Genomic DNA, 23,343 nt, shown 5'->3' with positions numbered 1-23,343 from the left:
GCCGGCCGCCCGCCGCCCGGTCGCCGCCGAACCGCCGCCGAAGATTTTGTTAATAATGTTCTAGAAGTAGAAATTTTCAACCATAATCAAACGAATTTTTACGATCGAAGTTGATCTCGAAATAAAAGTAGAAAAATCGAACTTACTTTTGAAGGAGAAGTTGAGAAATCAACTTCCAGTCGGAAGTTGAGAAGTTGATCGAAGTGTTACCATGCGCACCCTAAAAAAATTGACTTCCGGTAGGATTTTCAACTTCCGGTGGAATTTTTAACTTCCGGCAAGATTTTTTGCCAACTTTGAGAAGTAATTTTTTTTTACTTCTCCACCTTAGAATCACTTCTTCGATCACATTGACCTCCATCGACCGCCCATCACCGGCCGCCGCCGCCGCCGCCCGGCCGCTCGCCGCTGGCCGCCGGTCGCCGGCCGCCCGCCCCGCCGTCGCCGGCCGCCGCCCGCCGCCGGTCGCCGGCCGCCCGCCGCCGGTCGCCGGCCGCCCGGCCGCCCGCCGCCCGGTCGCCGGCCGCCGGTCGCCGGCCGCCCCCCCGCCGGTCGCCGGCCGCCGCCCGCCGATCGCCGGGCCGCCGCCATGCTCCGTCGCCGCCGAACCGCCGCCGAAGATTTTGTTAATAATGTTCTAGAAGTAGAAATTTTCAACCATAATCAAACGAATTTTTCCGATCGGAAGTTGATCCGAAATAAAAGTAGAAAAATCGAAACTGTTTTGAAGGAGAAGTTGAGAAATCAACTTCCGGTCGGGAAGTTGAGAAGTTGATCGAAGTGTTACCATGCGCACCCTAAAAAAAATTGACTTACGGTAGGATTTTCAACTTCCGGTGGAATTTTTAACTTCCGGCAAGATTTTTTGCCAACTTTGAGAAGTAATTTTTTTTACTTCTCCACCTTAGAATCACTTCTTCGATCACATTGACCTCTCATCGACCGCCCATCGCCGGCCGCCGCCGCCGGTCGCCGGTCGCCGGCCGCCCGCCGCCGGTCGCTGGCCGCCCGCTGCCGCCGGTCGCCGGTCGCCGGTCGCCGGCCGCCCGCCGCCGGTCGCCCGGTCGCCGGCCGCCGGCCGCCGCCGCCCCCGCCGCCGATCGCCGGCCGCCCGCCGCCGGTCGCCGGCCGCCCGCCGCCCGCCGCCCGGTCGCCCGCCGCCCGGTCGCCCGCCGCCGCCCGCCGCCGCCGCTGCCGCCGCCCGCCGCCCAGCCGGTCGCCGCCGGCCGCCGGCCGCCATGCCCGGCCGGTCGCCGCCGAACCGCCGCCGAAGATTTTGTTAATAATGTTCTAGAAGTAGAAATTTTCAACCATAATCAAACGAATTTTTCTGATCGGAAGTTGATCCGAAATAAAAGTAGAAAAATCAGCTTCTGTTTTGAAGGAGAAGTTGAGAAATCAACTTCTGGTCGGAAGTTGAGAAGTTGATCAGAAGTGTTACCATGCGCACCCTAAGGGGCGGGCCTGAGAGCTTCTCGGGCCTTTCGAGGCCCAGCCTCCGCTGCAACCTGTCGAGTTAAACAGGGGAAGAGAACAAGCACCCTGCAACCTCGCGGCGACCGCTCTTCTGAGAAGAGGGAAGACGATGGAGAAAGCGCTGAGAGTGTACGGCGAAGTGCTGAGGCTCGTGAGGCGGTTGCCCAAAGACACGAGGCCTTACTACGCCAAGTACGCCCGCGAGAACTTCGTCAACTACCGAGAGGTCGACGCCGGCGACCCCAAGGCCCTGGACGAGCTCTTCCACCGAGCTTACAACCACTCCATCTGGGTTCTCAACAAGGTACGCGCGCTCTCCCTTATACTAATTTCCTATGCATTTCCACTGTTGTTGAGATTCTGTGGGTCGCTTGATTAGGTTTCCGCTCGTCTTGTTTTCCTCATTCTTTGTCCTTCTGAGTACAGTACTCGGTGGAGGAATCTGCTGCGCATAGGCTCAAGGAGATCTGCCTCGGTTGATGAATCAAGTACGTTCATTTGCTAACCAGTCCATGTTCTTCTTCGAGTTGATCGATGCTTGCGAACGTGGGCATTGGAGAGATCAAGCAGTGTTTCGTGGTCAATAGAGCCGAGTGGTGTTCAGAATTTGAAAATCTGTGGTTATATCATGCCTCGGTGGATGCAAATTTTGATCCTTGCCATAAATTTTTGCCAGGTTTTGTTTTGCTAGATAATGTGATGTTGGCAATCGCCTTTGCATAATGTGAAGACTTTCATCTACAATGTGAAGGATAAGAAGTAATTAGATTGCTGGTGTTAAGGGGCAAAAAGCATATTTAATCACCATCCAAGCTTCCATAACCGCCTTAATCGGCTATAGGCCACTTGGGTACTTTCCCAGTTTGAGGATATGATGTACTGAAGTCTCTTTGTTCATCTGTTCCCCTTCTTTAGTCGATTTACGATCCTTTATGCCGAGTTACAATCTGGCTGCGTTTGTCTTCGAGTTGTTCCTTGCTTCTGTAAAGTATATTTATCTTGAAAGGATGGTTGTTTTCTGCTTCGTGGTTTTTTGCTCGATTGAGCAAATGTAACTTACAGGCCAAGCAGCAACATGAACAAATCCCTGTGTTCTGCGAGCTTCGGTTTCAGGAGGTTTCAGATGGATGCTTGCACAGATATTGGGTCTCTCATGTTTCTTTGCCTTTTGCTTCCTGAGCTCTCGATATTCACTAGAGTGAAGGGAGGAGTGGCCAAGATAACCACGGCACTCCTAAAGCATTTGTGGGTTGTCTGTTGTCTGTGGTTATACTACTTTTTACAAGGATCCTTTGGAATGCTGAGTGAAACCGGGAACTGTGTAATTAAGTAGTTTTGATTTAGATACAGCAGAAACCAGTAATCGGCGGTACTTATGTTGCCTTGTTCTTTAGAGGCTACTGACTATGGGACTAATTTTCATGATGGCTTTAGTTGGATGAAGCATGTCATGCTTTTTTTTCAGCTAGAAGGCACTCGCCAATTACAGATGAAGAGCAGGAGGGCTAGAAAATGTGATATATGAGAAGCTGTTCTCTCTGAGTCTTTGAGTTGGAGTGACCCTCTTAACTAGTTTCTGGACTTAAGGGCAATAGTTCAAGGCTATTTCTCTCCGTCAAGTAATTGTTATATGCTTCGGCATCATTGCTCCTGATTCCTAGGGCATTTCAATCATTTAAAGTTGGGAATAAGGCATTTTTGATGCATGACAGTCTTGTGCATCGGCAGGCTGAGATGCATCAGGAACAATACTGCTGGTGAGTAACTTTGGGGTATGGAGTTTGTCACGTGTTCAATTTGACCTTTTTGATGTTAAGAATTAAGAGGTTCCTTATGCCCGTTCTTCTGAAGCTCGAGCCGACATACTTAGATTATTTAGATTTCTAGCAGATGAAATTCCTGCAGATGCCCTTTTTTTTAGATGCCAAAGCGCTTCTTTGGGAGAGCTTACTTACTCTTTTCACTTGTATGAAAATAGCCGGTTAGATATTCGCTGGCAGCTCCAAGTATACTTGTGAAAATAATTAGAAGCATAGTGATTAGTCAAAACGCTTGGAGCCTCCCAAATAACCCAGCTGAAGTAGATATTTGGGCTGGGTTACTAGAAACTTTTTGGTTCTGGTGAATTATAGCATCCAAATCCACGAAAACTAATGTTAGCAACTTGGTTTATGTCTCGGTTGATGCAATAAACTAATAGGGAGGAAGGCTCTGGGTCATCACGCCAAAGCAGGAGTGGAACCGACATTCAACGAGGAGTCGGAAGGCACAACGTGCGACGAAACAAACAAATGTCGGGAACCCAATTCGTCTCTCTCTCTCTCCCTTCTTAGCCAAATCATCAGAAGTTCATGATGCGATGAAACATGAGCAACCGTGTCAAGTCGTATTGCGTCGCGAATGAGGCACGGATCCTTCAGCCTCTCGTTTCTGGTTTCCTCCTTTCAGGTTGTTTTCGTGAATTCAGGGTCACCCCTGGCAAGAGATCCCCCAAGAACCAAGCTTTGATATTTATTGTCAGAAGAACATCAGCAGGGGCCCAATGTGATATCCTGGGCAGCTGGTTGTGGACCCAGGCCAATGAAAGGGCCAATTTCATCGGTTGAAGAAGACGACAGTACTGTACTCACTACTCGAGAACCTGTCCTGTACTCGTGAAAGAGAAACTTCTGTCCCTAGAGTTTTTATTTTGGGTCGAAATTGCCCCCGCGGTTTGGAAATTACAAACGAAGGACGAGAAAGGTCTTCGCTTCGCAAACGCTAGCCTCGATCTCTTTCCCCAGGATCAAAGTCCAGTCCGAGCAAGGCAATAATGCATTCTGCGTCAGCGCGGTCAGGTTTAAGCAGAGAAGTACAGCGACTGGTCAGTGATCGCATTTCAATTTTCTCGTCCTGGTTCAGGAGACTGAGCCGCGACAGAGAGATTGCGTTGGAGGGTGTAATGTGTAAAACACAGTGTACCCCTGTTTTCTCGGGCCGGGCGTGGTTTGACTGAACTAAACTCGCTCACTAAATCCAATCTTAATCCAGATTACCGAAGCAAAACCCCTCCCTCCTCCGCCTCCTCCTCGGAAATCCCATCACTGCCCTTTCGGTTTCCGATTCCACCACCTACCGTCTTTAACCATTGACACCTACGTCGTCGCTCTCTCACTCAGAAAGAATTTAGAATTTAAAGGGGTCCAAGGAAGAAGAAGGTTCCGTTGTTTTCTCCCACGTCCCCTCTCTCCCTTTCTCTCTCCCCCGTGACTGAGCCCCAGGAAAAAAAAAATCAAATTTTGAACAGTGAAAGGGTTTTATGATGGCGGACGAAGTAGATTTTGTAGAGGAGGACGATGTTGATGAGAGCGGAAGTTTCTGTCAGTTGCTTCTGGCGAATGGGGTGGTGGGTCTTGAGCCCGCGATGGAGAAGCAGAGCTTCATCTTCCCAAAGGACGAGAGGTCTCCTACGATTCTCTGTTTCGGAAGAGACGAAGTTGAAGAGCAAGGCCAAGCTCTTGTTTTCCATCAGAACCAACAAGCCACTGCCGCATGCACTCCTCCTTCTGCTTCACTTCCTCCTCCGTCCTGCACTAAAAGCACAAACTTCAACGCACTTCCCAAACCCAGAGTAAGCGGCAGTTGCATTCCCCGAGCAAGACGTCATCGTGCATATTGAGTTCATCTCGTTCTCTACTTAAACATTCTGCTTTTTCTTTTGTCGGGATTCTTCGTACGAGCAGAGGAAGAGAGGACGGTCTAGTCAAGAATCGTTAGTAACTTCCACGGATGATGTCCCAATCCCAAAAACTAGTAAAAAGAGCAAAATCCAGAGCCCCCCTCCTTCAAATGCTCTTCCAAAGGTCAGATAAACATAAGCACCGTTTGCATGTACCAAATTAATGAAGTTCTCTTTTTTTTTTTCCTTCCCCCTTTGGGTAAATCAATAATGGCTCTGTTTCGAAAAACAGGGGAGGAGAGAGAAGCTTGGGGAGCGAATCCTGACGCTGCAGCAGCTGGTTTCACCCTTCGGAAAGGTGAATCTTTTTAAATTTCTTGAATATCTAATAACGAAATGAACCCTCAGCCGAGCAAATAAAAACAAAAAGAGAGAAAATATGGGAAATTGGAGAGTGATTCATTGTTATTGTTTGTTTTGTTTTGTGGGGAACTGGAGAATGTTGCAGACAGATACGGCGTCAGTGCTGCACGAAGCGATGGGATATATCAAGTTCCTGCATGAGCAGGTTCAGGTTCTCTGCTCTCCTTATCTCCACCAGCCTTCCACGCCAACTCACCTCTCTGTAAGTTTCTGATTTCGGTCTCTGTTTCTGTTTGCGTGTCCCATCCTCAGTTCAGATATAAATACAACATTATATCACTCGCAAGCAATCTTTTGATCGGATAGAAATCAGGATAGGACAAATTTATATACGGTTTTCGCATGTGACTTTTTTTTTGGGACAACTTCGCATGTGACTTGGATCTCTATGATTTGTGAGAGTGGAACGTCATGAAGATTCATGGGACAAACCCACCGGACCAATCTTTGTTTAAAGCATTAGACTGCATGTTTGGCATTTTGTCTTTGAGAGTTGTACCACCCGTTCTCTGTATGCCCAGAACCTGTGGACCAGTGACCTGGTCACGGGCCGGGTTGGTCAATGATGGACTGAGCCCATTAGCAGTCTGCCTTTGAATGCAGTAGGTCAATCAAAACATCCTTTCTTACGAGAAAAGTAACTGGGGTGCAACATTCCATGTGGAAAAAGGAACAAAAACTTCAATGGGGAGTTGCGAACCAAGCTCGGCAATTCTCTGTAGCATATAAATATTGGCAGGGCGGGTTCGACTGAGAATGGCGAGGGTTTGGGGGCATGGAACTCTAAGAGTATACCATAATGTAGAAATTTGAAGCTTCTTGAGTGATCAGATCGGAATAGCGGCTTGATAGCATTGATTTCCATCTCTAGCGGAAGAGAATTATTCCCATGTCTCCAAAGTTGTGCTTCATCTAACTTCCCTTTTTGTCACCATGAAATTTATTAGGAGGTTGGCGAAAACGGTGGACAAGAAGGATCCGGAATGGACCTGAGGAGCAGAGGACTGTGCTTAGTCCCCATGGCATGCACCTTTCACTTGGAAAGCAGGAACAATGGAGCTGATCTTTGGTCACCTTCCATGGCCACCAGCTTTTCTCCTTCGACCAAAGAGCAAGAGAGAAATGAACCAGCTTCAATGTCCAAGCTTTAAGACAAAGGCAGGGTACTTTTGACGAGGAGTGATGGGACTGTGCTTGCCTTGACATTTTGAAGGAAAAGAGGCCAAGGAAAGATGTGACAAAACTTAGCATAAAAAGGTAGGTGAAGAGAAAAACAGTCAAGGGCTAAAGATAGTACATTTTCCTTTTTTCTGGTGAAGAAAATAACAGTACTTGATGAAATGATGGGGCATGGGAGTGGGAAAAGGAGAACTTAAGAAGGGTCCTTTTTGTTTTGTGATTGTCCAGAACAGAGTCACGGGCAGCTGTCTTTTTGCTCAGCTGCTCCGGCTTGGGCATAGGCTTCTTGTGTTGATATTGACGGTGTAATTACTTGTGTTAACTTTTCATCTTTAACACCAGTCCCCTAAATATGATGATGATTAGTTACTGATATGTCTGACAATTGTTAAGGGCGTAATTACAAGTTTAATGACCTCACAATGAGGTACTAGGTTATTCTATCTGTCCTCTTCTCGATTCTAACACGAGTCCATAAGCGGCCATTTGATAAGTCTCTGGCAAATTACTGTCTTCTTTTCAATTAAACTCTAGCATATAGCTATGCAAGGTTTTGGATAAGCAATTTCCTTCTTAGCTTGGGTCCGCCTATATAAGCCAGCTTTGGCTTGATCACTTTTTGAACGGACATTTTCTTTTATATATAAAATTAAGGTGTTTTAACGTCGGTCGGCATCATATTAAATCCTCATCGGATGTGGTAGACTTCTTGTTTGTCATATATAATTTTAAATTATATTGTGGCTATAAATTCTTGAAAGAGTAGAGATCCTAGAATAATTTTAAATTATATTGTGTTTTCTGACTTGTGTTTCTTGGTAGCTATCTGGCATTGGGTGTATAGGGATTTAGAAATATTTTATGGTGAGCTTACAAGAAAACCTCCTTTGGATTTGCAAAAAAAATGTCCCTACTCGAATTCTCACACTTTAGGGGAAAAAAAAAAAGAATCCTTCCGTAATTTTGGTCATTCTATTTCATATTAGAAATCCTTGATTTCGAAGAGTAGTTCAATTGAGTTCACAAAACGATTTAGGACAGAGTGTCAAAGTATTGTGTGGACTTAAGTCCTATCTCGATTCGAAACGACACATTTTAATCATTTATGATGATTTCTCCAAATAAGCACGGGTTTATCGTCAAATATCTCTTTTATTACGAAAATCATCCGATCGCGAAGCTTATTTAAGAGATGTTTTTTATTTGCATTCATGCTTTTTGAAAAGCTAGAATATTTCGACTAAAAAAAAAGTTAGAATATGATGTTAATTTTATAGTAAATTAAAGATACTTACGTAATCATTTTTCGTACACTAAGAAAATGCAAGCGCGTGGCGAAAATCGTCGGATCGAACATTCTGAATTGTGGTGAGATTGACAAGACACGGTCCATTTGGACCGTTTCCGATGATTATGCGAGGAACCCCAGAGAAAAGCCCACGGGTCTGGAAGACGGGCGTCTGGCTCTCTCCTGTTTCGGTAACTTGCCTGAAAAATGGGCAGGTGAGTCCACCATTCAAGTCGAAGATTGGGCCCGACATAAATCTCCGCGCATTTAAAATATGTTAGCTGTTCTCATCCATGCAACCCCGAACGCCACATCGAGGAATTTAGTTCCTCGGATCCGGAGAAGTGAAAGAAGGTCTGCACCAAAAGCAGCCGCGCTACGACAGGCGAGGAAGACGAACGATTGATTAGGATTAGCAAAAATCTTTCTCGAGGTTTCCCGTGATCGCCCTCCTCCATTGACGTTAACCACGTCAGACACAGAGTTCAAGGAACCCGAAGGAGAACATGATGACGCTCGCTCTGTGGGTCCATTCTGATTTCTCTACCCACAAGACAACTGTCCAATAATGCCGCGTGAATTCACATCCCGTGCTCTGCTCTCTCTGAGCCCCACTCTCTCGCTGCGCCACCGTCCTTTTCGCTCACTCACTTAACCAGCTCTTCCTGTCCCTTTCTGCATACGCAATCCGCGGGTTCCAGACTCAGAAAGGTGTCATTTTTGTCATCTCTTTCGCTGGTTCAGCTCTCGGGCGTTGCTCTTCCTTCTTCTTGTTTGGTTCTTCGTCAGTAGAGGCAATGGAAGATGAGGGGTGGGTCCTGGTTTCGAAGCCGAGAGAGAAAGATCACTGGAGCCCGAGTGGGTTCTCAGTGGGTTCAGATGCAGAGGATTCTGGGCCCCTGAAAATAACCTCGGGTGAGCCCGCGAAGCACTGGACCGATGCTCTTCCCATCGGGAATGGACGGCTCGGAGCCATGATCTGGGGCGGCGTCGCCTCTGAGACTGTCCAGCTCAATGGTACTCTTTCGCGGCTCTTGCACTTAAATGCAGAGACTTGAAGTTCTTGCTTGCTTGGTTGCCTGACTGTGAATGACAGGGAAAGACGATAAGTGAATGCTGAAAATGTAGGAGAGGAAAATCTTGGATCTTTGGGCTTGTTAAGATTGTGGATTTGTTAGTCTGTTGCTCGACTAGAAGAATTATTGTTGGGCGGGTTAGAGTTGGGAAGTTGAGGTTTTGATCAGTTTGTGGGTGGTTGTTTCTCAATATCCTTGGTTCACACTAAACAACATCAAATTTTGGTAGTGTAGTTTTCCTGCACTAATGATCATAATTTGGGGGACAATATTGCTTGTGGAGGCGCATTTGCGGATTATTATGTCGTTACAATGCAGAATTCACAGGCCACAGCTGATGTGGACCATGCTCGTTGCCTAGTGCATGGGTTCACAACTTCCCTGGTTCTATTTAGGGCAAACTCCGGTGGGGGTGTATTTTGATAAAAGTGATGATGAAGTTGCAGTTTTGTTTCTGGAAACCTCTGCTGCAACGTTTACTGCACTTTAAGTGCTTTGTCATCCATGTTTAACTTGCTTGACTCTGTTTTTCTATCGCCGATCTTTAATAGGCAGGCCATCCTGTAGTTTTAAAAGTATTAGGCTTTTATCGCCGAGATGTGTCAAGGAAGAATAATAACCATTGATAGTAGGAACTTGAGTTTCGAGAATAACATCTGGGCATTGATGTTGCTTTGCTCAACTCTGTTTGTAATTGACGCCATTGAGATCTCTAGGCCTGACTCTAGTTTTAAGGTAACATGATGTCGTTGCTGGGATGCATCGGGGTAGATGGAAAAGAAAGGATGATTGGATCTAAGTTTTGAGCACGGTATTCTTCACTATCCCCAAGACATAGTAAGCTCAAATCCTCTCTGTGAGTGTGCTCATCATTTCTTCATGCAGAGGACACGCTCTGGACTGGAGTTCCCGGCAACTATGCTGACCCCAATGCTCCTGAGGCACTATCTGAAGTCAGAAAGCTTGTTGATGAGGGCCAATATGCTGAGGCAACTGCAGCAGCAGTGAAGTTGTCGGATCATCCTTCTGATGTACAGATCTTTCTTGATTTAACTGTCATTTTATGCTTTTGTTGTCTACTGAGTTTGCCGTGATTTGTGGAGAAACATTTCATTTTTACGTCACATTTAAGGTTTGCCCAACCTAGTACAAGGGTGATTCCACAAAATGTGTCGTTGGTCATGTTGTTTAGTCTGGTCCTCCTTCGTTGGTTAAAGGGGTGGATCTGGCTAATGCCTGAGGCTTAGTCTAGAAATGAAGTTCGTACGTTTTCCTTAGTGAGGCATGCATACTCACTATATTCTTTTCACGATGCCTTTGAAGGTCTACCAACTTCTCGGGGACATAAAGCTTGACTTTGACGATTCCCATCGTTCATATGCAGAAGAGACATACCACAGGGAGCTAGATTTGGATACTGCTACAGTTACTGTAAAGTATTCGGTCAATGATGTGGAATTCACAAGGGAATATTTTGCTTCTTGTCCTGATCAAGTTGTGGCAATGAAGGTCTCTGCAAACAAGCCAGGATGTGTCTCATTTACAGTTTCTCTTGATAGCAAGTTGCATCATCATGCATATGTAGATGGCAAAGTTGAAATTGTGATGCAAGGAAGTTGCCCTGGTAGAAGGGTTTCTCCAAAAGTGAATGCAAATGATAACCCTAAGGGAATTCAATTTGCTGCAGTTCTTCATCTGCTGATTAGTGATGGCCAGGGGACGATAAATGTTCTGGACAACAAAAGGTTGGTGGTTGAGGGTTCAGATTGGGCTGTCCTGCTTCTGGTTGCTTCATCTTCATTTAACGATCCATTCACAAAACCCTCGGACTCCTCCAGAGATCCTACTTTGGAGGCCATCAGATTTATGGAATCAATAAGGAACTTGTCATATTCTGATCTTCTTTCGCGCCATCTGAATGACTACCAGAGTCTTTTCCATCGAGCTTCTTTGCAGCTTTCAAAGAGTGCTAAAATTGCCTCGAAGGACAAGTCTGTTGAAATAGACAGAGTCCTGTCTTCCACTTCTGTTTCCTCGATCAAGGACAGTGATACCATTTCTACTGCAGAGAGAGTGAAATCTTTTCAGACAGATGAAGATCCTTCTTTGGTGGAACTTCTGTTTCAATATGGTCGTTACTTGCTTATTTCTAGCTCACGGCCAGGAACCCAAGTGGCAAACTTGCAGGGTATTTGGAATAAAGATATCGAGCCAGCATGGGAGTATGTCACTTTATTCCGTATTCTGCATCATTTTCATCATCGACATTGTCGTTGTCATAATTATCAATTTATCATATCTCTCTATTTTGCCAATTAACTATTCTACACTTCACTCAGTGCTGCTCCTCACTTGAACATTAATCTCCAAATGAACTATTGGCCTTCACTTTCTTGCAATCTCAAGGAATGTCAGGAGCCTTTATTTGACTACATTTCTTCACTATCAGTCAATGGAAGTAAAACAGCTAAGGTAAGGAGGATCTGTCTTTGTTATTATTTTTCTTTTTTCACTTCTGGCATGCGTATTCTCCAATTGCTTAAAAAGTGCTACCAAACCTGTCATGTTTTCCAGTAAAACCTCATTATCTTTTTATGTGATTACCTGCTGATGTAATTAAGGGATCTGTTTGAGTGTGTATTTTGCCAAGGTGGACTAGTATTCGATTACTGTGCTGCCATGTGGCTTTTGACCATGTTGTTGGCAATCTAGTGTTCCTTTCTTAATGAGGTTGTGGGAGGAGGACACAAATTGAATCATCGCTCCTACTTATATTGTGATACCAGGACTTTCTAGTTGATGGTTCCCCCATTGTTGAAATCTTGATGAATAATTATAGGCTATAAGTTTCTGCTTGAGCCTCTATGGCCTCCTATAGTTCAATCATCCTAATCAATATTATGAACATTTTCTTTAGGGTAATTTGGTATATGCTTATTGGATGATTTAGGTGAACTATGAGGCAAGTGGTTGGGTTGCACATCAAGTGTCTGACATATGGGCGAAAACATCACCTGATCGAGGTGAAGCAGTTTGGGCTCTATGGCCTATGGGTGGAGCATGGCTTTGTACACATTTGTGGGAGCATTACGCCTATACCATGGACAAAGTAAGGTTCTCATCTTCAAATATCAGGTTTAAGGAAGTTGCTGGCATGGGCTGTTCATTTGTGGGATTTGAATGTTTGAAAGACTTATGATTATGAAGGTTTTTCACACCTTAATATCGCTTGTCTTTCTGTATTAAATGTTCGAGAGTTGCAAAGGTCGCAACACACACATGCATCCTCATCCCATTCTCCAGTAATTAAAAAAATGCTAATACTTTCTGCGACATTAGGATTTTCTAAAAAATAAGGCGTACCCGTTGTTGGAAGGATGTACATCATTTCTGTTGGACTGGTTGATTGAAGGTCGGGGGGGTTACTTGGAAACCAACCCCTCGACTTCTCCAGAGCACACTTTTACTGCTCCAGATGGCAAACCTGCTAGTGTGAGCTACTCAACAACTATGGACATGGCCATCATTAAAGAAGTCTTTCTGGCAATTGTTGCTGCTGCCGAGGTGACTCTGTTATGCTATAGCCAGACTCTGTTGATTTGTTATCTTTGTGTGTTCTCTAGTCATATCCTTGTTAATCTGTATGCACAGATATTGGGAAAGAATGACAATGACCTTATTCTGAAAGTCCAAGAGGCTCAAAAAAGGCTTCCACCAACAAAAATTGCAAGAGATGGTTCCATCATGGAATGGGTATGTAAAGTTCTATGATGTCAGTTCTTAGTACGTACGTGTCTTTTTCCCATACTGTAGTGGAGACATGCTGGAGCCCTTGTCTATGTGGCCTGAGGATTTCTCTGTAATTTGGTAGGCAGAGGATTTTGAAGACCCCGATGTCCATCACAGGCATATGTCACATCTTTTCGGTCTATTTCCAGGGCACACGATAAGTGTTGAGAACACTCCAGACCTCTGCAGAGCTGCGGATTATAGCCTCTATAAAAGAGGTTTGATATTATGACCTATTTGCTTAAGGTGTTTCCATTTATGTATGAAAGAATGGTATGACATTAGAGAAGGGTTGTTCAGAGATAAATTGAAGAAGTAGGTCCAATCAATATGCAAGTATTGTGTTCGAATTTTCATGTGGTCTGAATAATTGTACTCGAGTGTGAAGCAATGGCGTCACTTCATATTTCGAAATATAATACAGGGGAGGATGGCCCGGGATGGTCAACTGTGTGGAAAATTGCTCTCTGGGCACGTCTTCACAATAGTGAGCATGCCTATAGGATGGTGAAGCACTTGTTCAACTTGGTTGATCCAGATCATGAAGGCAGCTTTGAAGGAGGATTATACAGCAATTTGTTCACAGCACACCCTCCATTTCAAATTGATGGAAATTTTGGGTAAGCATGTGTGCTTCTATATGTCCAACTGCACACGGTCAATTCTGTTTGACATGTTAAGAGCTTAGGGTTCTCTGGATATGCAACTTGTCTGAATTTGCGATGCTGTATTCGAGAAAAAAGTAGAATGTCAACAAAGATATTCACATTCTCGAACATTTAGTATAATCAAGTATTGCTCCTCGAGACAATTTCACTGTATTAACTCTTTCTACTTCATCAGCTTTTCCGCCGCAGTAGCGGAGATGCTTGTCCAGAGCACCGTGAAGGACCTGTACTTGCTTCCCGCTCTTCCCCGGGATAAATGGCCCAATGGTTGTGTGAAAGGATTGAAGGCAAGAGGTAGAGTTACAGTCAACATATGCTGGAAAGAAGGAGAGATGCATGAAGTCGGTCTTTGGTCGGAACATCACAATGCTATCAGGCAATTACATTACAGAGGAGCTACCGTGACAGCAAAGTTATCACCGGGCAAAGTCTACACATTCAACAAGCTACTAAAATGCGCAAGGACGAACTCTCTTTGAGAGCAGACTCTTTTCAGTGGAAGAGAGTTGTAAAAGCAAGCCCTACAGTTGTAGAATTTCTTTGTTGCTTGCGGTCCATCTCTTTTCATTTGTGGGAGTTTTGAGCTTTCCCTAGTGTAGACTGCCTTGGCAATTGGCATGTCAGTACTATTCTTTTGGCATGTTACCGTGTCAAATGACCAATAAAAGTATCGGATAAAATGGGCATTGTTGGATCATCATCGTGCCAAGATTAGCTCTAGACCTTGTATGCCGGTATGACAATGGGGAGAATGGACAACTGCAATCCAGGTGAAACCAGAGAGGACTGCCGGTTATCATTCTGAGTACCGGAGTGGCGGCTTCTTCTTCATCTCTACTTCAACCGTCGTTCGGGAAAATATTCCGGGTCGATTGACGATGAACAAATGGATCCGGTCATTTCATGACAGCTTCTTATTGGCAAAAATATAACGAAGGGAAAATAATGTAAATGATCTCTAAACTTTGACTTAACGTGTAATGATATTCATGCACTTTTAACTTATTTAATGTGATTTCTGAACTTTTAATTTATATATGATTTATTTCATGAACTATCGAATGTTTAATATTGCCCTCAAATAAAAATTTTGGGACTACAAAAATGATATTACATATTGAGTTAAAATTTAGAAATCTCATTGGATAAATTTAAAATTCGGGTATGCATTGCACATCGGCTCAAAATTTACGGATCATTTTATGTAATTATTACTTTAATGAATATAGTAACTTATGAATTAATTTTTTCGAACGGGGACGTGGAAGAAAGGCATGGATCCACTAATCATCGGATCGGATTCGTCCCGATGGGCGCTCCGACAAACGGTCATTGTCCTCCTCTCACGAGAATTTGTCCGATCATGTCATGTCTCGTTCTCAGCAATTATTATTAGAATATGTCTCGAGTTTGAGTTTATGAGCAAAGCCCCAATACGAGATAAATTATGAGTTGTTGAGTTGAAATATATGCCGTGGATAATCATATTATCTGTTCGATATGAGGATCAAATTGTTGGATTACATGAACAGTAGAAATATTGAGCAAAAGATGATACTGCAACTTTCTGTTGGGATTTGGACTTATCTAAAGAAAAGTAACAAAAGATAAAAAAAAGTCCAATCTTGGACTTCTTTTGTTGACCGAATTATAATAGAATTCGGTGGATGGAGTTTTCCTTTTTCATGTTGACTCTGCTGGAGGGTTGCCCTTATCTTGCGCGGGTACTCATATATATGGATTGTTTTATACTCAAGAAAGGGCGCAGTTGTTGATGCGAGTCAAGAAGCGCCGCTTATGTGGGCGCTTGTGCGTGTCTTCGTGCCGTTTATCCGACAAGTGAAGTTTTTGTTCGTATAATTACATCAAGAATTCAAGTGTCGAAGTCGATTAAATCTTGAGGTTAAATTTATGTAATTTCTTTGCGAGATTGAGAGGTTATTTCGTTAGGAATTGAGGGCTAAATACTATGTGCATTTTTGGATATAATCGAGGTTTGGGAAACACTAAAAATGTTTGAGTTACTCGAGTTTGGTCTGTAATCTCCGTGTATAGCTCGTTCTATAGTGGAATTCGTTGCTGCTCTCCCATGGACGTAAATCTCTTAGACCAAATCACGTGTGTCTGATTTATTTTCTTATTCTGTCTATTTATTGTTCGATCGCTTTTCCCGCGCAATAATAATTGTACGTAGCTTCTTCGGGACGATGACGTGCTCTTTCTCCTTCGGAGGTGCAAAAGAAGTTCCACGTGCTTCATACCTTACGGTCGCCTCGTCCTCACTTCCTTCTCAACTAGCACTGGCCACTGGGTCTTCTGCGACCGTAGGGCCGAGCAAGAGAGGCTCTATCTTGATGGAGCGTACGGACGAGTCTGAGCCATTGAAGGTCACTTTCAGTGGACCCGCCAAGCATTTCACCGATGCTGCTCCGATCGGCAATGGCAGGCTCGGAGCCATGGTGTGGGGTGGCGTGGCCTCGGAACTTCTCCAGCTCAACGGTGAACCACTCTTCTCTCCTTTTCCTCTGCAATTTCGCTCGCGGGAACTGGATTCAAGAAGCTCTAAGAAAGCTTCTTCTTGGTACTGGCGAAGTTATCGGCCTTCTCGTTTCCGCTGAAATGAAATTCATATGCCGAATACGAATTTTAGAAGGGGCGAGTAATGCCGAGGGAACAAGAGAGCTTCTATCTCCAACCCATTGAAAAATTGCAACTTTTCGGTGTTTGATTGTTTTACAAGTACTTCGGAAACTCTTTAGAAAATCTTAGACGGTTCTATCTCAGCAAGACGGTTCACTGGGAAATTTTTTCCTTTTTTGGGAAGGCCTGATGTTCGGCAGGTACTCAATACAGTCATCGTTGAGTCTTGGAGGAGAGGTTCATTAGTGCTTTCTTGTCCTACTTATTGGAATTTGCCACATTTGAGAGCAGCATTTTTTACTTGGTTTGTCAGTTTTTCTTGTGTTGATTGAGTCTGGCATTGTCCTCGTAGTCTATACCAATTGCGAAGCTAATTGTCCTGACGTACAGATTGTAAGGGTCTCGTGCTGTATAAATGAAGACCGGGGTCTGATTGATTGGTCCGCTCATGCTCCTGCTATAGTTTGATACACGCATGCATCAAGCTGATTGAATGTTGACTTTTGTATAGAGGATACTCTCTGGACTGGGACTCCGGGGAATTACACTGATCCTCATGTACCAGCAGCGTTAGTACATGTCAGGAAGCTCGTGGATGATGGTGAATATGCTGATGCTACTGCGGCAGCAGTCAATTTGCTAGGAAATCCTTCTGAAGTACTCTCTATCTACTCTAATGATGATTTTTATTTTCATGTTGCTACAATGTTGTACTTATATCACCATTAAATTTCCTCATTTGTGGTTGTCTGTGAGCTTAGTTAGATAATTGTGATGTCACGTGATAGGATGCTCTTCCACCTGAATTTGAACTATAGAATGCTCCTCCACCAGAATTTAGACTCCGCAAGCTCATGGATTCATGAATTTATCTCACCGAAGTTACTCTCATAGTTGCTTTTCCATGAATTAAGAGTGCGATCAACATTACTGGTTGATCGTGGCCCCTTGACATGACTCTCATAGTTGCTTTTCCATGATGAGTCTCCTCTGTTCTATTATCCACCAAAGTTGAATTTCATTTCTTTATACTCAACCAAACTATGCATGCTGGAATAAGCATGGAGTTAAGAGAATGTGGCCCTTCCTATGGCCTTTGAATCATAAGGAACCGTAGCTGCGGCTACATAACAGGTGCTGAAATATATTACGGATTGCATATTAGCAAGTTCTTTATACTGATCTTCTGGCATTTGTCTGCTGATTGATACCTTTACTTTTTGTTCTCCATGCATGATCATATAAATGTTTTCTACTCATTACATATATTCGCCGATCCCTCTCTAATCTTTTCAATGTTGATGCAGGCTTACCAACTTCTTGGGGACCTCAAGCTCGATTTTGATGATCTCCATCTTACATACACTGAACAAACATATAGCAGGGAACTAGATTTGGATACTGCTACTGTGAGAGTTGGATATTATGTAGGTAATGTAGGATTCTCAAGGGAGTATTTTTCATCTTATCCTGACCAAGTTATTGTGATGAAAATATCTGCAAGCAAATCAGGATGTGTTTCATTTACAGTGTCTCTAGACAGCCAGTTACACTATCGTTCATATGTCAAGGGAAGTAGCCAAATTATTATGGAGGGGGCTTGTCCTGGTAAAAGAATTCCCCCAGAAGTAAATGATAGTGATCCCAAAGGAATTCAGTTTTGCAGCATTCTTGATCTAAAGATTAGTGAGGAGAATGGCATGGTAAGTGTCTTGGATGACAAAAAATTGAAAGTTGAGGCCTCAGATTGGGCTATTCTGCGCCTAGTGGCTGCTTCTTCGTTTGATGGACCTCTAACAAACCCTATAGATTCTAAAAAAGATCCCACTGCAGATGCAGTTCATGCACTAAAATCAATACAAAACCTTTCATACCTTGAGCTCTATGCACGCCATTTGAGTGACTACCAGAACCTTTTCCGACGTGTTTCACTTAAGTTAAGGAAAAGTTCCAGCTCTTCTAGTGCCATGGGACGTGCGTCTCTAGCAACTAGTGAACCTTCTTCAATTACTGGTCTTTGCAATAAGGAGAATGAGACTGGTAAAATATCTACTGCTGATAGGATTAAGTCTTTTGCAATTGATGAAGACCCTTTTCTGGTGGAGTTGCTATTCCAATTTGGTCGTTATTTACTTATTTCTTGCTCAAGGCCTGGAACCCAGGTGGCAAATCTACAAGGAATTTGGAACAAGGATATTGCACCAAAATGGGAGTATGTTTTGTGATCTCATTTTATTCCAAATGCTTTTCTTTCTGATGGGATCTCTACTTTTAACATATAAGTCTAACATATTATCTTATGCAGTTTGTTGCGTTCACTTACTTTTGTTTTGTTTTTCTCCACCTTTGGTTCATCCTGCTTTGTTCTTGTCATCACCATGCTTTTTTTTCTATTTTGATTTACTCCCCTGCCGTGATCGAATGAGAATGGATGAGAGGCTCGTGGGATTGATGTGAGGGGGTAGGGATTCTGATCTTGCCGCTCTTGATTATGATGTAATGAGAGATGAAGATGAAAAAGGAAATGGATTGCATGTAGTAGATATTACTTCAAGTGCTTGTCAACGACCAGCATGTGTCGTATTGTGGATGGATTCCGATTGATAGTACTTCTCTAATGCAGGACACTCTTAATATAATGTGCTTGCAGCTACTTTTTGGGAAACTATGTGTGGACAGTCACTGACTGAATCCCCTCGTTTTGCTCAGTTCCGCTCCTCACTTGAACATCAATCTTGAAATGAACTATTGGCCTTGCCTTCCCTGCAATCTTGCTGAGTGCCAGGAGGCTTTGTTTGATTTTCTTTCCTCTTTATCAGTGAATGGGAGTAAAACTGCAGAAGTGAGTATTCAACTTTAATGGTTCTGCAAGAATCTTCATTCTGTGACCGCATAGTTTATATCTGTCTGATAGATAGCTGGAAAATGAAAGCAAGTGGTTTCACTCTTTGGAAGCCAATATAATCTGTGCCGCTAGGCATTCTGTTTGAAAGTTTTAAGCATATGGACTCGGAGAATTATGAGATAAGATGATGAGTCCATAAGTTTTCCAGATGTTTGCTAGATTCCATTCTTTTTGGTGAGTTAGCTTCCAGCAGAAAAGAAAATTTGAATTTCCAAAATAATGCTTGGCGGACCATTCCATTGCAAATGTTCTGCTAGCATATTAGGTGATAAGATGCGATCACGTGCAAAATGGAACACCTGATGTCTGTCTTGATCCTTCAATCTCTTTGATTTTTCTAAGTCTGAACCCTTCCTCAATTTTGAGAAAATTGTTGAGCATATTCAAATTTTCAGTGCTAAAAGAATCAGTTTGATCATGTAGTAGCTGATTGTTGTCGACCGCATATCAAAATAAAATCCTCTCTTACCTTGTCAGAGAATGTTGCAGGTTAACTATGGGGCAAGAGGTTGGGTCATACACCATAAAACTGACATATGGGCAAAGTCATCGCCGGTTTCAGGTGAAGTTGTGTGGGCAATGTGGGCAATGGGTGGCGCATGGCTTTGCACGCATCTCTGGGAGCACTATAAATATACAATGGACAAGGTAGTTCCAATACCACCTTGTTCGGTGGAAATCTTTTTCTGATTTAGTCTTTCTTTCCTGCTAGGCAGGTCTATGCTTATATCACGTCCTTGCATTAAATAGCAGATAGATTCTTTGACCCGATGGCATTACATAATTTCTCAGAGGTCACTATGCTATCTCAAGCTTTGTTCTCTGAAGCTTTCGTTCATTTCTTTCTTTTCCTTTAGATTCCCAAAAGTTGCCTCCCTTGCAGTATGAGAGGTTGCAATAGATAGTGTTAGCTTTGAGTGTGAGTCAAGCCTAAGCATAAGTTCTGGCCTTTGTATTTTTCAGCTTCATATTGACTTTTGGGCCCTTCTCTAGTTTTCTTTAGCTATTCCTTTAGCAGATTGGAGTTTTTTATCCAGAACTGACATAATAGCTGTTCTGCACCAATTGGAAAAGCCATTATCATCTTCGAAAATGTACAGAAAGTCTCTTGCTTTATCTTGAACAGCCACATATTTATTCTTTAGCTCTGCAATGCGCATCTCTCTCTGCATATATCGCGTTCACTATTTGTTAAGTATGCACTGAAAATTTCCGATGCTTGATATTAAGCAGGAGTTTCTCATGGATAAGGCTTATCCTTTGTTGGAAGGATGTGCACTGTTCCTGTTGGACTGGTTGATTGAAGGCCCTGATGGATACCTTGAAACCAATCCATCAACATCTCCCGAACATAGCTTTATTGCTCCCGATGGTAGGCCTGCTAGTGTGAGCTACTCAACAACAATGGACATGGCAATCATAAAGGAAGTGTTCTCTGGAGTTGTTGCTGCTGCTGAGGTGAAGCCTCATCCAAATAGGCAGAAAAAATTAACTTTCTCGTGCTTCATTTATACATTTGTAATTAAGTTCTAAATAACAGGTTCTGGGGTATTCCAATGGGGATCTTGTCAATAAAGTGCGTAAGGCTCAGACAAGGCTTCGTCCAATTAAACTAGCCATGGATGGTTCTATCATGGAGTGGGTATGTGGTGGCTTAAATGCTTTCTGCTCTTCCTCAAGTGCAGCTCAAGAACAATCGTTGTGATTGTTCTTTTTCGGTACAAAGACCGCCTATCTTTGTGGTCTAACCAGTACTTCCTGTGAAGGCAGGCACAAGATTTCAAGGATCCAGAAATACATCATCGCCATCTTTCTCACCTTTTTGGCCTGTTTCCGGGACACACAATAACTTTGGAACTTACTCCTGATCTCTGTACTGCTGCAGCGAAATCCCTCTATAAAAGAGGTAGGCTTCTTGTGGCCGGATCATTATTTAAGTTTTGTGGGCTTCATTGTCTGGGGGCTGCGGGAGTGGTTTTTTATTTTATTTTTGTTTTGGGTTGGGGGTGCAGGGGGAGGGAGGGGAGGGGGTTGGTGAATGCTTTACACACCATTTTAAATGCAAATATTGGTCAGAGGAGTATGCTCATTCACTGGACATCTTTCTTTGTCTATACAACAGTTGTGTATTTGATTATCGTGTGACGGTAATGAAGAACAGGCTAGCACAATCTCTATGCTGCATCTTTCATAAGCTCAATTAAATGAGAGTCTGTAGTGGGCTTCTTCTTGGAACTCTAATGCTGTGATGCTGCTGGCGAGATAGTTGAATGGTTTTCTAACATTTTTGTGATTGGTTCAGGAGAGGATGGTCCAGGATGGTCTACAACATGGAAAATCGCTCTCTGGGCACGACTCTATAGCAGCGAGCATGCGTATCGGATGGTCAAACATTTGATTACCTTAGTGGATCCAGATCATGAGGTCTCCTTCCATGGAGGATTATATAGTAACTTATTTGCTGCACATCCTCCTTTCCAGATTGATGCTAACTTTGGGTAAGAAGATATTGTATCTTTTCTTTAGGGAATGATCATGGCGTGAACACAATCTCTAAGGACCAGTCTATGAAGTGATTTATTGAAAAAACCCTTTGCTTTTCAAACATCTCTTCTTCAACGACAATGTTTCTCAAATTGGAACTCGGGAATATGTCTGTGACTGCCTTACAATTGAACTTGATAAATATCATTAGTGCCATCAGACATTGTAAACAAAGATTTGAATTTGTACCTCGGGACTATAGAAAATTATGTATGTCTCTCAGTGCTCGCACTGCGTGACTGCATTTCTTGGACATCAAATTTTAAGATGCAAAAACCATAGGTTTCCTTTTTCTTTTTCTTTTATGAATTAACTATGTGATATTTAACAATGTGATATCTACTCCGTGTGACTTGAAAGAGTTTTACCTTTTGCCTTTCTCCCATAGAGTTGGTATGACGCATTTCTTACCTTGAGTCGACTCTAGAAGAGATTCTCTAAGCTCCTTTCTGGATATATTTCTACTTAATATACTAACCTTTCAGTGAACGAACTATTTTTCGGCACATAAGTAAGAGCAATGGAGGAGTCCTGCGAATTGGTAACATTATACTTAAACGGTCTTTCATCTTGGGTCAGTTTTATAGCAGCGGTTTCGGAGATGCTCGTGCAGAGCACTGTTAAGGATTTATACTTGCTTCCCGCTCTTCCCCGGGACAAATGGGGGAATGGTTGGGTGAAGGGACTGAAAGCACGGGGAGGGGTCACGGTCAACATCCGCTGGAGCGATGGAGACCTCAATGAAGTTGATGTGTGGTCGAAGGACTGGATCTCTCTTCACAAGTTGCACTATAAGGGAACTTCAGTGACAGTAGATATTGCATCTCATACAGTCTACACATTCGATGGACGGTTGAGACTCATGAAGACATGTTCCCTTTAGAACTGCTTTACGTCATGTCTTCCCAACAGAAGAAAAATAAAAAGGGAGGATGTTAGGAACCTATAAAAGGTTGGGACCGGCCTTTCTTTTCGCTCAACTTTTATTTAGCTCTTGTTGCTTTGCTTTTGAGTTCTCTCAACCTTATATGATAATGTGACCTGAGTACCCAGTAATTTGGACATTTACTTAGCTCATGCCATGCTAGTTTGCCCTGAAGCATTTTCTTGGTTGGGGATCATGCAAGAGAACCTTCAGGAGGCATGAGAAGCAAAAATGAGATCCTTTGTTAGAAGTTCGATTGAGAAGTCTGCCGGTTATGATCATAATTCAGTCACCATTCTTCAGTTCTTCGAGGTCGCCATTGATATATTTTCACGTATATTCACGCTCTGAAAGTGCTTCTGTTTCTGCGTCATACATACATGATTCTGTTTTTATAGCAACACAAGAATTGGCCTGGGATTCTGGATGCAACAGTTCTAGGGGCCAGAGAGTTCTCATCGTTGTAAAACAGGAGCATCTGTAATTCATGTATCAGGGAATCCAGTTTTGGTCCCTCGCATGCTTGGGAAGCCCATCAGCAGCAGCGTCGGCTTCACGGTGCCCGTGATGAAAGGTCGCCGCCACTCCATCCATAAACACATTGCCTGTATTCCTCGAAACACTTTAAAATTCAAGATGGTTCTCTAATCACTAACCCAAACAGCAAACTGAGCAGGACCTGGCTTTCGAGTCAGAGAAAAATGATCTAACTCCGACGAGCTGGGCGATGCTGCTAAAAGCTGCAAGCTTTGGTATGGTTGCAACACTGTGC

At 43.4% G+C, this 23,343-nt stretch overlaps 4 protein-coding genes across 7 annotated transcripts; all 4 read left to right on the top strand.

Annotated features, from left to right (window-relative positions):
• Nucleotides 1–1,458: 1,458 nt before the first annotated feature.
• LOC115735590 (LYR motif-containing protein At3g19508) lies at nt 1,459–3,089 on the top strand. 3 transcript variants are annotated; one of them, XM_030666905.2, is made up of 3 exons: nt 1,464–1,780; nt 1,903–1,964; nt 2,539–2,933. In XM_030666905.2, exons 1-2 carry the CDS (start codon nt 1,586–1,588, stop codon nt 1,954–1,956), a joined length of 249 nt encoding a protein of 82 aa, XP_030522765.1. In that variant the 5' UTR covers nt 1,464–1,585; the 3' UTR covers nt 1,957–1,964; nt 2,539–2,933. The 3 variants fall into 3 exon arrangements, with proteins under 3 accessions (XP_030522761.1, XP_030522765.1, XP_030522764.1); XM_030666904.2 differs by lacking the exon at nt 2,539–2,933 and adding an exon at nt 2,942–3,089 and having other exon boundaries at nt 1,469–1,780; XM_030666901.2 differs by lacking the exons at nt 1,903–1,964; nt 2,539–2,933 and adding an exon at nt 2,942–3,089 and having other exon boundaries at nt 1,459–1,780.
• Nucleotide 3,090: 1 nt separating this feature from the next.
• On the top strand, nt 3,091–7,108 carry LOC115735589 (transcription factor bHLH133-like). The gene is made up of 5 exons (XM_030666900.2): nt 3,091–5,086; nt 5,199–5,318; nt 5,427–5,492; nt 5,643–5,759; nt 6,505–7,108. The coding sequence occupies exons 1-5, from the start codon at nt 4,775–4,777 to the stop codon at nt 6,706–6,708; spliced, it is 819 nt and encodes a 272-aa protein (XP_030522760.1). The 5' UTR covers nt 3,091–4,774; the 3' UTR covers nt 6,709–7,108.
• Nucleotides 7,109–8,451: 1,343 nt separating this feature from the next.
• LOC115735592 (alpha-L-fucosidase 2-like) lies at nt 8,452–14,254 on the top strand. The gene is made up of 10 exons (XM_030666908.2): nt 8,452–9,041; nt 9,986–10,131; nt 10,424–11,322; nt 11,440–11,572; nt 12,051–12,209; nt 12,440–12,664; nt 12,752–12,853; nt 12,972–13,107; nt 13,314–13,509; nt 13,733–14,254. The coding sequence occupies exons 1-10, from the start codon at nt 8,822–8,824 to the stop codon at nt 14,034–14,036; spliced, it is 2,520 nt and encodes an 839-aa protein (XP_030522768.2). The 5' UTR covers nt 8,452–8,821; the 3' UTR covers nt 14,037–14,254.
• A 571-nt stretch (nt 14,255–14,825) lies between these two features.
• On the top strand, nt 14,826–22,873 carry LOC115735591 (alpha-L-fucosidase 2-like). Of its 2 annotated transcripts, none has more exons than XM_030666906.2 (11): nt 14,826–14,945; nt 15,741–16,056; nt 16,709–16,854; nt 17,505–18,409; nt 18,907–19,039; nt 19,580–19,750; nt 20,336–20,560; nt 20,643–20,744; nt 20,873–21,008; nt 21,405–21,600; nt 22,226–22,873. In XM_030666906.2, the coding sequence occupies exons 1-11, from the start codon at nt 14,832–14,834 to the stop codon at nt 22,527–22,529; spliced, it is 2,748 nt and encodes a 915-aa protein (XP_030522766.2). In that variant the 5' UTR covers nt 14,826–14,831; the 3' UTR covers nt 22,530–22,873. The 2 variants fall into 2 exon arrangements, with proteins under 2 accessions (XP_030522766.2, XP_030522767.2); XM_030666907.2 differs by having other exon boundaries at nt 14,831–14,945; nt 19,592–19,750.
• The last annotated feature ends 470 nt before the right edge of the window (nt 22,874–23,343 follow it).

This window comes from Rhodamnia argentea, chromosome 11 (assembly GCF_020921035.1).
Source record: "Rhodamnia argentea isolate NSW1041297 chromosome 11, ASM2092103v1, whole genome shotgun sequence".
In the NCBI taxonomy this organism is placed as follows: domain Eukaryota; kingdom Viridiplantae; phylum Streptophyta; class Magnoliopsida; order Myrtales; family Myrtaceae; genus Rhodamnia; species Rhodamnia argentea.
The sequence above is the reverse complement of the archived record's forward strand: the minus strand, read 5'-3'. Positions and strand labels throughout refer to the sequence as shown.